Below are 16,756 nucleotides of genomic sequence, written 5' to 3'. Positions count from 1 at the left end.
CCCTGTGTGAGCCTTGCAGGTACACTGGTCCTGGGGCCTGGCTTTGCCCCATGGAGGATGAAGTCAGAGGAGTGGGAGAGGGTAGCCTTGGTGGGGCCTGGAAGTAGTGAGGGGTGGTGGGGCCGGAGCAGCCCACTGACACCTTCAAGGTTCCCTCTGTCTGGTCAGGATGCCAAAAAGGATGATGCTGTTCGGAAGGCCTACAAGTATCTAGCTGCCTTGCATGAGGTGAGGGGCGAAGGGTGCCCGGGGGCTGGTTGGGGAGGGGACGGGTTTCGGTGCAAGCCTTCGGCCCTTGCTGTCCCCAGAACTGCAGCCAGCTCATCCAGACCATCGAGGACACAGGCACAATCATGCGGGAGGTTCGAGACCTTGAAGAGCAGGTGAAGCCTGGGGCTGGGAGGGTTAACTAAGGCCGGCCAGGGGGGACAGCTCCTCAGTGGATGCCGAGAGAGGCTGTTGAACCAGACACAGCCGACAGCTGGCATCTCTGCCCCTGCCCATTAGTAGCTGTGTATGTGACCTGGGACAGGCCAGTGGCCTACTCTGAGCCCATCCTTCCACCCTGAGGGGCCTTGTGCAGGGCTCTTGGCAGAGGCTTCAGCTGAAGTGTGTGGTGGGCAATCCTGCCATTGAGCAGAGGATGCTTTAGGTGGATGGATGACACAGGCAAAGGCCTGGCAGTGGGACAGAGCAGGCTGTTATTGGAGGGAGTGGGAGGAGCACGGGAGGGGCCCTGAAGTGGCCATAATGGAGAGGGGGTGGTGAGCAGGAGCTGGGAAAGGGGCCCTGCACACTGAAGGGATGCGGTTCATGTTGCCTTAGATCGAGACGGAGATGGGCAAGAAGACCCTCAGCAACCTGGAGAAGATCCGAGAGGACTACCGAGCCCTTCGCCAGGAGAACGCTGGCCTCCTGGGCCGGGTCCGTGAGGCCTGAGCAGCCCCCAGCAGAAGTCTCGCCCCAGCTTTAGGCAGGGATTCAGGGCACTGGGGGCACTGGCCAAGCACTGGCCCTGGCTGTGCCCTCTGCCTGTGGGCCAGTTCCTCCTGCTGCAGCCTTGGGCCCAGACCCTTGCCCACCTGACCCCAACCCTTATCTCGGGTGATCATCCAGAGTGTGGGAGCTCGGCTGCAGTTTATTGCAGAGGGCACTGGGGGTTGGGGCCTTGTATCTCAAATAAATGAGGGGTTCTGTCTGCAGTCTAAGCTGAGGCATGGATGGGGGCACAGGGCTCCCGGTGGGGGAGGGGGGTGAGTGGCAGTTGAGACACTGGGTACACCTGGTGAGTTGGTGTGTGTGGCCGTGGGTGTCTGCGTGGGACTCAGGAGACCCCCAGGGGTGTCATGCGGGCGTGCATGCATGCAGGAGATGTGCAGGTGAGTTTAAAGAGTCTGTGTGACCGAGCGTCTGTGTCGGGAGCTGCACGATACCATGTACGACCAGGTCTGGGACCTGAGATCTTGAAAGTCCCGAGGCTGTTGCTGTGCAGGTGTCTGGGCGTGCCCCGTGTGACGCTGCATCTGTGGGCCTGGAGGCTGCCTGTGGGTGTGTGCTTTGGGGCATGTGGGTTGATGGGACCGTGCTTGGGTGTGACTGTTGGTGTGACCACAGATTTGAGGTGGTCTGAGTATACTGAATGTTTGAGGGTTTGCCTCGAGTCCCAGGGACAGGATTGTGATGCTTTGTGTCCTTCCCAGCCCCAAGGTCATCTGTGACAGTGACTGAGTGACTAAGGCAGGTGGTGTGTGTGGTTGGTTGTGAAGGCTCAGTTTGGCTGGAGAGCCCATTACAGGGGGCTGGGGCGGGAGGTGGGGGCGGCTGGGATCCCTCTGAGCAGGCTTGGTGCCGAGCATATGATCCAGGAGGGCAGTCAGCTGGGGAGCAGGGTCCCTGGCAGGCAAGACAGTGCACACCTTGCTTCTTGGTCCCGGCAGGCATGTCCAAGGCTGGTCACTTCTGTCCCCGGCCGCTTCCACCCACCTATTTTGGCCCCTGTCCTTCCTTCTTTCCTTGGCTTTGAGTTCAGGAGCCAGGTGTGGGGTTGGAACACCTGCTGGGCCTCTGGCTCCTCTTCTTGCGGAACTCGAACTCATCCACGGTCCACACGGCCCCCTTCTCACTCTCCACACGCACAAAGCACTTGTGCAGGCTCAGGTTGTGGCGGATGGCATTCTGTGGAAGGAGGACCAGCCAGCCGGGCCCGGGGCCGGGGGAGCGGGCAGGCAGTCATCCTCTGAGGTCAGCTGTCCCCACCAGAAATCAATCTCCTGCCCTTTCCCAACAAGCCTCCAAGCCCAGTCCCAGGCCCACCCACTCCTGAACTTGACCCAGCCTCATGGTGGGATTTGAGGCCCTCCCAGCTACTGCCACCTCCGCAGGAGCTCACCTTCCAGGTGGCAGGGTGGTTTCTGAAGAAGGCGAACATGCGTGTAAACCAGTGATAGATCTCATTGAGGGTCCGCTGCTTCTCGGGAGCCTCCAGGATGGCCTGGAGGTTAGGGGGTGTGGGGGTAAGGGGAGCTGCTCTCCCAAAGTCGGGCCGAGAGGGGAAGTGGCCCACCTTGGGCCTTCTGACATGGGTGGAATTGTGGGGATGGGGGAAAAAAGGGAGATGGTGTGGGGTGATGGGTCAGAGACAGGGTTAGAAGTGGGGTGAGGGTGGGGCTGGGATGGGATTGGGTAAAGGATCAGGGCTGAAGTGGGAGTAGGGTCTGGTTCAGGGTTAGGACTGGAGTGAAGTTAAATTTCTGGGATGGAGTTGGAGTTCTCTGTGGGGGTGAGGTTTCAGGGCTTGAGAAGCTTAAGGGCCAGGAGCAGGGGCCAAGTTAAGGATTTAGAAGGGATAAAGGGCCAGGCTCGAGTTACAGGTCAGGGAAGTGCTGGTTAAGGGTCAGACTGGGGATAATGGGGGTAAGTTGAGGGGCGAGGGTTGGGATGACAGGTGGCATTAGGTCAGGAGTCAGAGATGGGCCTAGTTATGTAGCTACTTAATGTGTCAGGGATGTCATTAGGTTCAGGGTCAAGCGTGAGGTTGACTGTTTATGGTCGTTAAGGGTCAGGGCTGGGGTTAGGTGTGGAGTGAGGCTAAGGGTCAGGGAATTTGATCTGTTTGGATTTAGGAATGGAATTACATCAAAGGTCAGGGATTATGGCTGCAATGAGGCTCCAGGTCAGGATGGGGCTAGATAGGGGAACATGTGGCATTGTGGAGGGTTAGGTGTGGGCTTAGGAGGAAGTTCCGGGTGGGCTCTGGTGAAGTTTCTGGGAAGGCATTAGGGAGACTCAGATGAAGGGGTTGAGATGGGGTGAGGATAAGGGTCAAGTGTTAGCAAGGAGGGGGTTAGGGGAGGGGTCTAGTAGAGGGATGTGTTGACCTGCTGGGGTCCATCAGGGCTGGGGAAGGAGTCAGGGTAATACTGGGTGGGTTTGGGCAAGGGGCAGAGGTCAGGTTAGTTTGGGGGCTATTTATAGGCCCAGGAGGTGGTCAGGTAGAGGGTTAAGGTGGACATCAGGAAAGGAGTGGGTTTAGGGCCAGAATTTGGCTTGCACTGGCTTGGATGGCAGTTTAGGTATGGGTTTGGGGGCAGGTCTAGGGTGAAGATGGGGGATCACAGCTGAGGTGTGGGTTTGTTCATGGGGGAGCCGGCCTCGGGGTGCTTAGAGGGAGGCAGGCCCTCCACCCCGGCTCTCTCTTCCTTCCCCTCAGCCTGGCACGCTGCTTACCCAACGGATGAGGGTGGCATAGGTGAAAGGGGGCCGCATGTTGTGGAACTTGAAGTAGTCCATGTTGTGGAAGAACTCTGTCAGAAGTGGGGAAGGATCAGGCCCCATCCGAGAACTCCTTGCCCCCTCTCCCACCCTCTGCTCTAGAATGTCTGTCGAGTCTGCATGCCTGAAATCCCACCGTTGACACTGGTTTCCATGATCGCAGCCACTGTTTTCTAAGCCCTTGACATAAATGATATCATTTCCCTTTTGCACCACTCCCACCAAAACGGGGCTTATTCTCCCCAAGGTTTAAAAGAAGTGAAGCAACTTCCACATCAAAGGGATGTAACTGGCTAAGCGGCAGAGCCAGGATGGCACTCAAGGGCCCTGATCCCTGTTAAGCCCACAGCCTGGACCTTGCGGGTAATAGGGGATTGGTGAACTAAGGCGAGTCACCCTTCTTTTCCTTGGTTGGGGGAGGGGGAGTCCCTGGGAATTACTAAGCTAGCTCCCTTCCTCCTGATGACCAGGAGCAGCTAAAGCCCAGAGTGAGTAAGCCCCAATCCTAGGGGATACAGGGCTGGCGCTAGACATCTGAAACCACAGTGGGGGCTTGCAGGCCATGGGGATCTGGAGAGAAAGCTTTCACAGGCAGATGTGATTTCCTAAAGGCTGGGAGGCAGTGGTGGGGAAAAGCAGTCTTTCATCCAGTGCCAGTCCGGGAGATTGGGGCTCGGGGGCACCGTGTGGGGCATGGGCCATCTTTACCTGGGAATGTGCTGTTTCCATGGCTGCCCCAGAGGTGCCTCCGCACAGCAAACAGGCCGTCAGGGGCCTCCTGGGGGCCGGGCCAGGCTGGGCCAGCAGTGCCCTGGGTGCCAGCGGCTACGATACAGCAGGAGCCCTTCTCAGATGATGCCTGGGGGAGGAGGGAGAGGCTGGTGACTCAGAGGCTTAAACTTTCGACTTTAGGTTTAAATAAGTGTTTCACAAAGCAAGGGCACCCTCTGCTCAATTCCACTCTGATATAGAATCCCATAAAAAAGCACAGGCCGTATCTACTAGAGTGCGGGTGTGAACACGAGTGTGTGTAGCGCACCAACGCCGAGGCCACCAGCTGGGGTTGAATCGGGCTCCTCTGCTACCCAACTGTGACCTTGGGGAAGTCATCTTAAGCCTCCCCGGCCTCAATTTTCCTCACCTGTGAATTGGGGATGATAGTAACACCTACCTCACAGTGGCAGTCATGAGGATTAAATAAGTTAGCATCACCAAAGTGCTCAGAAACAGTGCCTGACATCCAGGGCTGGTTTCTGGGCGTGTGATCTGTGCAGGCATTCAGGGCTCCATGCTTCATTTAATGCTCTGCAGTCATCATTTTGAAATTTAAGCCCCATATTTTCATTTTGCCCTGGGCCCTGTGAGTTATAAAGCCAGTCCTGCCAGCGGCACACGGTCTGCATTCAGTGTTGGGTGATTTGCTGTTGCTTTGCAAACTCAAGATCACACTGTTTTGGGATCTTAAGATCAGAGGGTTTGTAAATGGAAAGGGATGGATTCCAAGTTCTGGGCCTGTTTGGAGCTGGGGATGGGGGCCCAGAGATCCCAGGGCCTGGGTGCAAGGATAGGTTCCCCATGCAGCCTGCAGGGCCCCCCCTCCCCCCCCAGCAGCCTGTGCCACCTATGGGTCTGGGGTGGCTCACCGCAGATGGAGCCTTGGTTGTGGCCATCTTCCCAGCCAGGTGGGCCTGCATAGCATCCAGCTTCTCCTTCTCCAGCACCAGCTGTGAGGACAGGCACAGAGTGAGGCCTCAACCTGGTCTTTCTCCGCCACATCTTTGCCCAGACTGCGGTCTTCCCTGGGAGGGCCCTGCCCCCTTCCTTCTTTCATGCCAGCCCCAGCTCCGCGCACAGGATGGACATAAGGTTCACCCACCACTACCCCACGGTGCACCGCACCCCCTACCCCAAGTCACCTGTTGCTCCAGAGACTGCACCACCTCCCTCTGGAGAAGACACTGAGCCCTGCCCTTCTCATCCAGGAGGTGGTCTGCCTGGCAGTGCCTGGGTAAGGGGAAGAGTTCATGAAGGTGACCAAGGCGAGCCTGGCCTCTGGGCTCAACATTCCAAGTGGGGAGGGCTCAGACCCTCTGAGAGGTAGACCCTTGGAGGCTAAGCCTCGCTTGCCTCTTTCTCCCTCAGTCTCCCTCTCACACCTGTCCTTCCTTCAACATATGCTACTTGGCATCTACTGCATGGCCAGGGTGCTGGCGATGATGTTGGAAGGGTGGTGAGCTGAGAGCAGGCCAGGTCAGTGAGAGCAGGAAAGGCATTCCAGGTGGAGGGGACAGCCTGTGCGAAGGCCTGGTTGTGAAGAGGACAGGATGTATTGAATTGCCACTGATAGTTTGGTAAGATTGGAGAAAGTGTGTGTGTGTGTGTGTGTGTGTGTGTGTGTGAGAGAGAGAGAGATAGAGAGAGGGAGAGAGAGAGAGAGAGAGAGAGATACGGCTGAGGGGGGGGGTAGCAACAGCCATTGAGAGGGGCTGGGAGTTGGAGGAATCAATAAAGTCAGGCCGGTGTGTTGGCATGCTGGGTAGCAGGGCAAAGCAGGTAGGGAGAGTGGATTCCGGAGCCTGGCTGTCACTCAGGAACTGATGATCTTGAATCAAGACACTTAACCTCTTTGGCCTCAGTTTCTTTGTCTGTAAAATGGAGGTAAATAACAGCACACATCTCTATTATGATGCCCTGTTAGACGGATGAGGAAACCAAGGCTCAGAGAAGCTAAGTCACTTGCCCAAGGTCACAGAGTCAGTGAGTGAGAGAGCCAGGATCTGAACCCCCTGAACTAACACCTGCAACCCAGACCTCCTCCCCAAACCGCCCCCCCAACCCCCGGACTGGAACAGGCCTGGCTCACTCACTTGAGGAAGCCCTCTGGCTCCTCGAAGACCTTCTCGCATCCGGGCCACTTGCAGACACCATTTGCCAGCAGTGAGTAGGCGCCCTGGGGCACAGTCGAAAGGGTGCTGGGGGGACAAAGGATGTCAGGGCAGGGGACGGCAGGGCAAGAGGCCTTCCCAGCCCTGCGCACTGACCTGTCCTTCCTGGGCACACTGGGGCTTGGGAAGGCACAGAGCAGTGCTGGCTCCCTGGACACCCACTCCAGGCTGGTCACGTTGATCCCTGCAGGTGGGGACAGGGCACCTCTGGAGACTGGGGGCCAGGCTCTGGAGCTTGGCCCACAAGGCCTCCCATTTGGAGCTTCTCCTCTTCCTGAGCATTGCAGGTCCAGACTCCCAGGGGACTCTGTGGTCCCTAACATCCAAGGTTTCTGGTGGAGCAGCTCAAAGACTGCCACTCGCAAGTGCTGACATTTCGACTAACTTTGCAAAGATCTGTGGTTCCGTGATTTTGACATTCTGTGTCTTCAAGGTTCTGAGCCTGACATTTTTTTTAGAGGTTGGAGTTTCCAAGATGATAAGACCTGACACCTCTGACTTCCCTGGGGGCCGCGATTCAGCAGCCCACACTGCTCACATTCAAGGAGTGGGGGCTCGGGGGTTCTGTGGAGCTGCGGGGTACAGTGTTACCAGGTGGCAGGCCGGGCCGGGCCTTGAGGGAGAAGACCCCAGTAGCAGCAGTGGGTGGCGGGAGGCTGATCATAGCTGGGCTGTCCAGTGGGCGCACCTGCAGCACGGGGGTCCGGGCATGGGCATCCACTGTTGAGAGCTAAGGGGAGGGGACCTGGTTCAGCCTGGTCCCTCCCCAGTTCTCCCACCTGCTCCTTCCTCCCAGCCCATTCCAGGTTGGTACCTGATGCACAAAGTGTGGCCTGTCCTGGAGGAGTGCCTGCAGGTGGGGAGAGGGACCCAGCCGTGTTCCGGAGGGTGCCACCATGACAAGGGGCACTGTGGGCAGCTGGGGAGAGAAGGCAGGCGGGTGACATGTCATTCTCACCCTCACTGTTCTACACGTCTAACTCATAGACTCCTCACCACAACCCTGCTGCTAAATGCTGTGACCATCCCCATTTTACATATGTGGAAACTGAGGCTCAGGGAGATCAGGTGACTTTTTCAAGGCCAATAAGTGGCAAAGCTGGCCTCCACCCTGTCACCTCACCTCCCTTGCCTCTGTCACATGGGGATGGAGACACACATGGATCTGCCCATGGGACCATGATAGGGTCTCCTCTTCTGAGACAGGGATCGGGAGGTCGGGGAGAGCGTTGAATCTCTGAGACCTGTTAAGTGGGGACTTTCTTGGCCCCACGACATCTGCATAAGTCACAGACTTGCCTGGGACCCAGAAAACCACTTCCTGTGCTCCAGCTGGGCCCCCCGCCCAGTGCCACAGTAAAGGTCGGCACCTGTACACCCAGGTACCCCACCCTGCCTGCCCCATCTTGGGCCCTAGGCCTCACCTGCAGCTGCGATGGTGGCATGGGGTTCAAGGAGGAAGAGGAGGCGTGGGCCCCCCCTCTGAGGTCCCGGCCCTGGAAAGTTGTCCCTGGGCCCTTGGCTCCCAGCTGGTCTGGGGCCTTGGGTGCAGCCCTCCAGCTGGGTGAGGCTCCTGGTGATGGGCCGAGCACCAAGGAAGGGGCCAAGGGCTTGGCTGGCCTGGGGTTGGGCATTGGGTCCTTGTCCAAGGGCAGGCTGTGGGGACACAGGGGGAAGGAATTAGACATGCGCTGGGGAGGGGTGGGGTATGTGAAATACTCAACCACTGGAACCACATGGATGCCCACTCTGGTCAGAGCAGGCATTTGTGCATGTCCCCAAGGGACCCCAGCTCTGGTCACGTGTGTACGCACGTGCACACACACATTGGTGTCAGGAACACAGGTGTGCAGATCTGCACAGCCCCAGAGCATGCTGGCGCAGCCCTGGTGAGAATGTGTCCTCCGCAAGGGTGATGGGGGATTCAGGGTGGTTTTCTGGGCCTCCACCAGTGTAGGTGTCAGCACTTGAGTGGTCGTCTTCGAGCCTCAGCCCTCCTGTCCTCCCTGAACCCAGAACAGTCCACACAATCTTCACTGATCCCACTGGGTCTGGTCTGATTTTTTGCTGGGAGAATTATTTTACTCCAGCGACTTGGGCATATCTGGGAGTGGATGGTGGGCATGGGCTCAAAAGATCGCTCTGGCTGCTGTGAGAGGGGCAGACTCTAGGAAGGTGAGGGAAGAAGCAGGGGACTAGTGAGGAGGCTACTGCAATAGTCCAGGCTAGGGACAGTCTAGACCAGGATGGTGGCAGTGGTGAGGGTGAGAAGTGGTTGGATTCTGAATAATGTTTTGAGGGTGGAGTCAGGAGAATTTGCTGGCCGCTTGGATGTGGGGAGTGAGAGAAGGAGGGTCAAGGTGTCTTCTGGGTATTCGCCTGGGCAGCTGGGAGGACAGAGCTGACATTAACTGAGATGGGGGAGATGGGGGTAGGGTTGGGGTGATGGTGTGGATGGACATGAGGTCTGGCATTAGACATGCAAGTGGCAATGCTGGGCAGAAGCTGAGTAGAGGAGTAGAGCTCAGATGGGCCAGGTTTGATCATGTCTGGGCTCCTTCGTTGCACAGAGCTGGCAGGGCAGGTGCCAGAGAGGAGAAGAGATGGGCTCTCTTGAGCCAGGGCCCAAGGGAGCTCCTCAACTCAACCCTCACCAGGGTGTACCCCAATCTCTGCTCTCCAAGCCTGTCTCCAAGTCTGCTTTGCTGTTCCACCTGCCTGGAATGCCCCACTCCTCCTCTTCTCCTCCCCCAGCCCTATCCAGAAAGCCCTCTAAAATGGTTCCAGAACCTTACACTCCCCGATCGGCAGGGCCTTGGTTTCTGGGAATCCTGTGATTCCCAGTCTGAGAGGAAGCCAGAGCTGGAAGGGACTGTCTAGTCCAACCTCCATTCTACTGAAGGGACACCCAGGTGCAGCATTCTCCAGTCCCATGGTGACTTGAAAGCTCTACTTCTTTCTCCAGAAAGTGTGTGTGTGTGTCTCCTTACCGCACCCCACAACACTGAGTTGGGCACACAGCTGCCGACAGCAGCCTGGGGGTGGTACAAGGAGGTGTTCTGAGGGAGCAGTTGTTCCTTCTTTTCTTTGCTGTCGGCTCATGGGGGCTGTCAGAGCTCTGGTGCTGAGGGAGGTGTGGGTGAGAATCCAGGTATTAAACCCTTAGTCTCTAGGGTTACAGGGTAGGGTAGGGTCTAGGACATTACAGTGCGAGAATCAGGAGCCTGGGTCTAGGGAGGCTCAGAACACGGGCAGGAGAGAATGTCGGTGACCACAAAGAGGTGAGCGAGTGAGTGGATGAAGGCAGGCAGAGATCAGGGTGATGCTTGCACAAGCCAAGGAATGCCAAAGATTGCCAGCAAACCACCCGAAGCTAGGAGAGAGGCTCGAACAGATTCCCCCATTGTAGCCCTACACAGAACCAACTCTGCCAACACCTTGATCTTGGCCTTCTGGCCTCCCGAACTATGAGACAATACCTTACTGTTGTTTAAGCCCCCACAGTTTGTGGGACTTTGTTATGGAAGACCTGAGGAAACTAATACCAATTTTAGTGGATGAGTGGCTGCCACCACTCTGGCCTGGCCCACACGGCTGGTCTGTGGTCACTTCTCAAGCTGCCTGGACCCTTGGCCAGAGCTTATAAGAAATCACCTCCCCAGACACATCTGGAGCAGCCTGACTCAGGGCAGCATAGATACATTCTCAGAAAGGGGCCGTGGATATGGTCTGTCTGGTGGTGGGCGACCTGGAGGGCCAGGCTGGGTAGCCGGCTTCCTGCACTGTCTGTTGGGGCGTCCCTTTCTGACTGTTTCTCAGAAGCTACATGGAGGATGTTTCTGGGACACAGATTGTGTATTCATATCGGGGTCTGCATCTGGGCCCTGTTATCACAGCCCCCGACTTCCCCAGATATTTCCGCCATTGACGTCATGGCGGCCGGATGCGCTGGGCTTCATCGGTACCAAGGAGGAAGAGAAGGGGGCAGATACCCCACCCCACAGGTTTCGTTCCGAGAATTGGCCGTCCCATCCTGCAGCCAGCTTGGCCCAGGTGGGGTGATGTGGGTGCTGGCGGATGTGGTGAATGACGTCCATCTGGCCGCCATGACAAGCCCTGGGCCCTGGGTCTAACTTGGCCCTTCTGGGGCCATGGAGAGGCTCAAGGTTTGATGTTTGGGGAGCGCCATGCAGATCTCACAGAGATTGGGCCCCTCAGAGTCTCCAAACGATACTATGCCGAGAACCTGAGAATCGTTGAACATCATTTCTTAGATTCAAAGGACCTCAGAACCTCAAACCCACAGACTCTGTGGGATCCACAGGTCTGACGTCTCAGTATGGGAAGGCCAATGTCCCTGGTGTCCAAACTTGCCGAAACTTCCCAAAGGAGAGGAAGCTCACGACTTCAAGAGTGCCTCCCGCTCACCAGGTCTGGAATTGCAGGAAGCCTCCTCTCAGCTTCCCTCTTAAGTTCTGTGGCGCCAGGAGGGTCTTCTAGAACCAGCCCCTCTGTTCCCCTAGCCCGGGGCCAGCTTCTGACACTAACTTGCTATAACTCTCCTCAGGCTCATATGTAAATTGGGACAAAAATAGTACCCATCTCCCCAAGATCATGTACATGAAATGCTTAAATTGTCCGTGATTGGTAGATGGACCCCTGCTGGACCTCAGTCTCCCTGTTCATTTGGGGACAGCGCTCCCAGACTCCAGTCACTCTGCCAGAGATGGAAAGGGAAGGAAGGGGACACTGAGGCCGATGGACCTTTGACTCATGCCTCATGGCAGGAGCAGGCAGAGCCCTGACCTTTGCCAGTACAGAGCCCACCACCAGGCTCTCTGCAGGGGCCCCCGGACAGAGGTTCCCAGGGACCAGTGCCAACTCTGGGGACATGGCTGATCTCTATCCACAGCCAGACTCACAGAATGACTGACTTCTGTCCCTCCAATATCACCACCCTCTGGCCACGAGGCCTCCTAACCCATGGGGCCCTGGGATCCCACCCAGCCTCGCTCTTGTGAGACTGGACCCACACTGTGACCATGAGGGTCCAACCTGGAAGAAGGCAGAAGGGGGAACAGCAGCAGTTGGGAGGGGGGGAAGCCCAGGGCCTCCTGCCCGCCTCATAGGTGCCAAGGGGTAAACTGAGACCCACAGCAGAGGAGAGAGCCAGAGCCAGGGCCCCACAGAGAGTCCTGAGATCTGAGCGTGAGTCTCAAGTCTGCCACTGCATCTCTGTGAGGCTTTCGGAGAGGGCCTCCCACCCATCTCCTGGCCTCAATTTGCTCCTCTGTACACTGGGAAGGGGAGAGATATGGAGCAGGTGAAGGCCAAGGCCCTTCTGTTGTGTGTCCAGGTGAGGTGTTAGGTGTCAGCAGGGCTCTGATTTGACCACTGCCTCTCTATCCAGGGGACTGGCTGAGAGACAGAAGTAGAGCTAGACAGACATTGGGAAACAGAGAGACACAGAGAACAAGAGATACAGAGAGAGATGGGAGGGACACGAGGTGGGACAGAGATAGACAGAGAAAGACAAAGAGAATGACAGAGACAGAGATGTGGAGAGGAGAGACAGCGAGGAGTGGGAAGGGGCCCATAGGAACAGAAAGTCCTAGAAGGACGCACAAAGAGGGAGACAGAAGTGAGAGAAACAAAAAACAAGAGAGATAGAAACAATACAGGGATATGGGGAGAGAGACAGAGAGACGGGGAGGTGGAGGGGGACAGAAAGAGAGAGAGAGATGGAGAGAAAGATGCTCCAAATAAGAACAGTTGTTGGAGGAGCTGATGCTGCCTGAAATAGTGAAGACTAACAGAGGGCAAGACGCCAGGACCCCTGGCTGTGTCCTGCATAGTATTGAAAAGTGACAATCAGCAAAGCACTGTGGCCCCAGTACCAGAACAGACACTGAGGAACAGAACGGAATAGAAAAACTCAGATACAGACCAACATCCAGAGGGAATCGAGTTTGTGATGAGCGTGGCATTGCAAACTGGGAGATGCTGGAGGAGAGCTTGTTTAACAAATGTTTCTGGGATAATTAAGAGGAAAATTAAGTTCATGACTAATATAGTCCATTTCCCCAACCCCCTCCCTGCCCAGTTTCACCATCATCACCTGCCCTAAAATAAATTCGAGACCCATTAAAGAGATAAATAATAATATCTAATATTGATCTTGGGTTTATTATATGCCAGGCCCTATGCTAAGCATTTAACAAGGTTGATAGATTTAATTCTCACAACCACCCTTTGAAGTTGGTACTATTATAACCATCACAGTACATATGAGGAAATGGAGGTACAGAGAGGTTAAATGCCTGGCTAAAAATCACACAGATTGCTTGGGGTGAGGCTGGGTTTGTCCCAGACAGTCTGGCTCCAGTACCCACACTCTTAACCTCTACAGTAATGGAAAAAATGAAGCCATAAAAGAGAAAAGAAGCCAACAGAGGTGAACATTTATCTCATTTTCAAGTGGGAAAGGACTTTCTAAGCACAAAACCAGAGACAGTAACCACAGAAGAAAAGATTAACCTCTTTGACAATATAAAAACACCATAAGCATCGCAAAACAGCATAAACAAAGAGAAAAACAACTTCAGCAAATGATGACTTGAGAGAAAATATTTGCTATCTATGTATGGCTGATGGAAGGCTAATATCCTTTTATATAAAGTGTTGTGACAAATCAATCAATAAAAAAAGATGAACACCCAATTAGGACTGAAGACATGACCAGACAACTAAAATAATAAAAAAAAAAGCACAAATGGTCAATAAACAGTGTAAATAATCAAAGGATGCAAATTTCAACAACATGGTAGTATTTTTTCTTACCTGCTATGTTGAGAAAGGATTAAAAAATGATAATACCCACCCACAGTTAGCCTGAGTAGAGGGAGCATAAAACAGGACAACCTTTTGGAAGAACAATTTGCAGAGAGCGTCAGAAACCTTAAAAATGCACAAATTCTGTGCCCTAGCCACTGGATTTGCAGGAATCCGGGGAACTAATCAGGGATGATTATGGGGAAAAACTAGAAACAACCTGAATGTCCAAAAATCAGCACTTGGTCAAACCAGTCATGGTTCGTATCAATGTGAGGACAGTCTGGACAGTTATGGAAGATCATATGTTGAAACATTTTTCAGTGATCTACGAAACTGCTCCTATTCACTGAATACAGCAGAAACAAAACCAACAGATCGCTAGATAGCATGATTCTAATTTGGTTAAAAAAGACTAACAGTTAACACTCAGTGAGCACTTTCTAAGCCTGCAGAGATGGGGTTACCTCAGCCCTGAATGGTCTGCTCTGTTCCTGGACATGGATCCTGGCAGCCCCCACCCCACCAAGGTCCTGAGGGGAGGACCCACAGCTTAACTAACCATGGTTGACAATGGCGTGAGGTGTCCCCTCAGGAGGGTCTCCTCTCATGTGGTACAAGCACAAGTTCAGTTAAGGGTTCAGCCTGACTAGACAGCCCACAATCCTCCTTTGATGGGGGTAAACAGAACTGATGTTCATTCTTGTAAGATGTAAGTGTCCTCCTCGTCATTACTCAACACACTATTATTAAGCACCAACTGTACAAAGCTCTGTGCTGGATGCTGGGGGGTGGGCGAGGGGAAGGCAGGCAGGGGGAAGGTAAGACGAGTGAGCAGGAGAGGCAGTGGGAGAGACGGAGGAAAGGAGACAGATGGAGTGCGGTCAAGATGGAGGAGACAGCGGCAGGGAAGACAGTCAGAGCCAGAGAAAGATAGAGAGATGGAGAATCTGTGTGCCAGGGAAACAGAGAAAGAGAGGGGCAGAGAAACATGAAAAGAGTGAGACAGAGAGGGATGGGAGGTCTCGAGAGAGACCAGAGCCCAAGAGATGTGAGAGACATAGCTGAAATTTCCACTTACACCTGGACAGTGTTTCAAGTCGTTCAAAGCTCTGCGATTCACAAAGACTGGCAGTTGATATATTTTAAAAATCCTACCCATCCACACATGGATCCATTTGTTTATCTTTGCCTCTGCCCAAGCGTTAATGAAGTACTTTACCCATCCGTCCTCTGGCCTTTGCTATTACTATTAGTATTGTAAAAAATACCTTACCTGACCAGGACCACGGTCGCTGTGTGCGTCTCTTGACTGTTCCGGAGGGCCCCTGACCCCCCAGTGCCTACCTCACTGTCGTCTCTTCTGCTGGACCCATTATCTGGTAGGGGAGAGCGGGGACACTCACCTCGGTGAAGTGGACTGACAGAAAAGGATCAGCCCGGCTTGTGGGAAACTGTCACATATCAAAAACAACTTTGCTTTTATACTGAGAAGAAAAACCACGGTGTGGAAGCCACAGACCTCTCTCTTCTAATAATCCAATTTTTTTTTTCGATGAGTGTGTACGCTGATAATCACGGGGTGGGGGGGGTTCTCATCGTTTTTGCTCTCTCGCTCTCTCTCTCTCGCTCTGTTTCTCCTCTTCTTGATTATGAGACTTAAACGGAAATTTTGAAATTTTGGGTTTTTTCTTTGCCCTTTACGAGTCATCTGAAAATATGATTTCTTCCCCTCACTACAGAGGTGAGAGGTATCAATGAGATAACAGGGCTCGTGAGAAACCACAGTTTTTTAAACAAAAGTGTGTAGAGTTAGAAAAAAAGAGAAAAAGAACTCAAATAAATCACAGGGGCAACCCAGGCAGGCAGAAACACCAGTCTGTGAGTGAGAGGATATTTGAGGGTCCCTAGGGAAAGGAAGAGAGGAACTGAGATGCTATGTGTGGATGGGAAATGCCAGGAAAAGAAACGGTATAGGGCTGGGTTTCCAGAGGCCTTGCTCTGCTCTGGACCTCAGTTTCCCCTCAAGTGGAATCAGTATGGTTGTCATGCTCTCACTGCCCAGAGATCAGGAGCTTGCAACTCATCTTCCCAAGGAAGGGGCATGGAAGTTACTTCACGAAGAAAAAAGCAGAGAGTCCCTCCCTACCCTCCACAATTCACAGAATCCAAGAGTCTGAGAATCACTGGCTCCCAGAACCCACTGCGCATCCCTGAGTGAGGAAAGAGAGAAAAGTCTTGCCTCATCACATCTTAGGGCCTGAGATCTCTGACCTAGACGCTCATCTATAGGGAAGGTCCCAACCAGGCCCCAGTATTAATGCCTCCATCCTCACAAAGCCCAGAGGCCCATTTGGATCCCAACCCTCTCATGGTAAGGGACACCGTGGCCTGATGCTTCTGAGGCCCTCAGCCTCTGCGATTTTCTGCTTCAAAAAAATCCCAGTTCCGAAGGATTTAGGAGTCCAAGTGTCCGCCATAGTCCCCGGAGCTGACATTTATCTCGAATTTTCCATGTGCTAGACACAGCACTGAACACTGCTCACAGTCGATTGTGTTCGGTCCTCATCACACCCCTTGGAGGTCCATCTCGTCATCATGGCCGTCATACAGATGAGGAAAACGGAGGCACGAAGTAGTCGGGCAACTTGCCCAAGATCACAGAGCTGGCGGATAGGGCCTTACATTCCACAGGTGCTGGGCTTTGAAACCCTTGGGTTTCCTTGAGCTCAATGGTCTCAGGTTTTAAATTCTCAGATGCAATAGGAGCTTCTGTGATTTGGAGAGTCTTCTGGGGACTTGAAGCTTTAAGGTTGTCCAAGAACTGGAGGCTGCGTTTCCGCACCTCAGCGGGCACCCCCTGCAACCAACCAACACGGGAGACCAGCCCCCAGGGGCTTCTCCTGGTAGGCCATGGCTGATACTTCCAGCCCTTGGCTCTCCAGGACCCCGCGTGGCCCAGGGTTCCGTCATCCAACGTCCACTCCAACCCCTCTGCAAGACTGGCTTCAGGCCTGGGAAAGAGAAATTGGAAACAGCTTTTGGCTCACATGGTATAAACCTAGTGGTCAAGACACACCCCTTTGTCCCTTTGCCCCTTTGCCCCTTTGCCCCTTTGCCTCTTTTCCTCCCCGCCAACCTCCCAAATCCTTGAAAGAAAGAGAACTTCTATGCTCAACTCAGACTCACCTTTCTGGAAAAGCCCAGAG

The 16,756-nt window shown here is 54.3% G+C and overlaps 2 protein-coding genes across 2 annotated transcripts in view; one reads left to right on the top strand and one right to left on the bottom strand.

Annotated features, from left to right (window-relative positions):
• Positions 1 to 1,202, top strand: part of CCDC22 (coiled-coil domain containing 22) — a 13,207-nt gene extending 12,005 nt beyond the window's left edge. The window contains exons 15-17 of the mRNA XM_031445223.2: positions 169 to 228; positions 309 to 383; positions 826 to 1,202. Of these exons, the coding sequence (XP_031301083.1) occupies positions 169 to 228; positions 309 to 383; positions 826 to 939 (249 nt within the window). The 3' untranslated portion in view covers positions 940 to 1,202. The remainder of the gene's footprint in view (positions 1 to 168; positions 229 to 308; positions 384 to 825) is intronic.
• Positions 1,119 to 16,756, bottom strand: FOXP3 (forkhead box P3). Its single transcript, XM_031445227.2, has 13 exons — positions 16,737 to 16,756; positions 14,954 to 16,561; positions 8,141 to 8,372; positions 7,531 to 7,635; positions 7,308 to 7,446; positions 6,813 to 6,900; positions 6,639 to 6,743; positions 5,688 to 5,775; positions 5,415 to 5,495; positions 4,480 to 4,630; positions 3,727 to 3,803; positions 2,390 to 2,491; positions 1,119 to 2,175 (listed from the first exon to the last, which is right to left on the bottom strand). Exons 3-13 carry the CDS (start codon positions 8,348 to 8,350, stop codon positions 2,026 to 2,028), a joined length of 1,296 nt encoding a protein of 431 aa, XP_031301087.1. The 5' UTR covers positions 8,351 to 8,372; positions 14,954 to 16,561; positions 16,737 to 16,756; the 3' UTR covers positions 1,119 to 2,025.

The sequence above is a fragment of the Camelus dromedarius genome, chromosome X (genome assembly GCF_036321535.1).
Source record: "Camelus dromedarius isolate mCamDro1 chromosome X, mCamDro1.pat, whole genome shotgun sequence".
Classification (NCBI taxonomy): domain Eukaryota; kingdom Metazoa; phylum Chordata; class Mammalia; order Artiodactyla; family Camelidae; genus Camelus; species Camelus dromedarius.
Note: the sequence above shows the minus strand (reverse complement) of the source record. Positions and strands in the feature narration are given on the sequence as shown.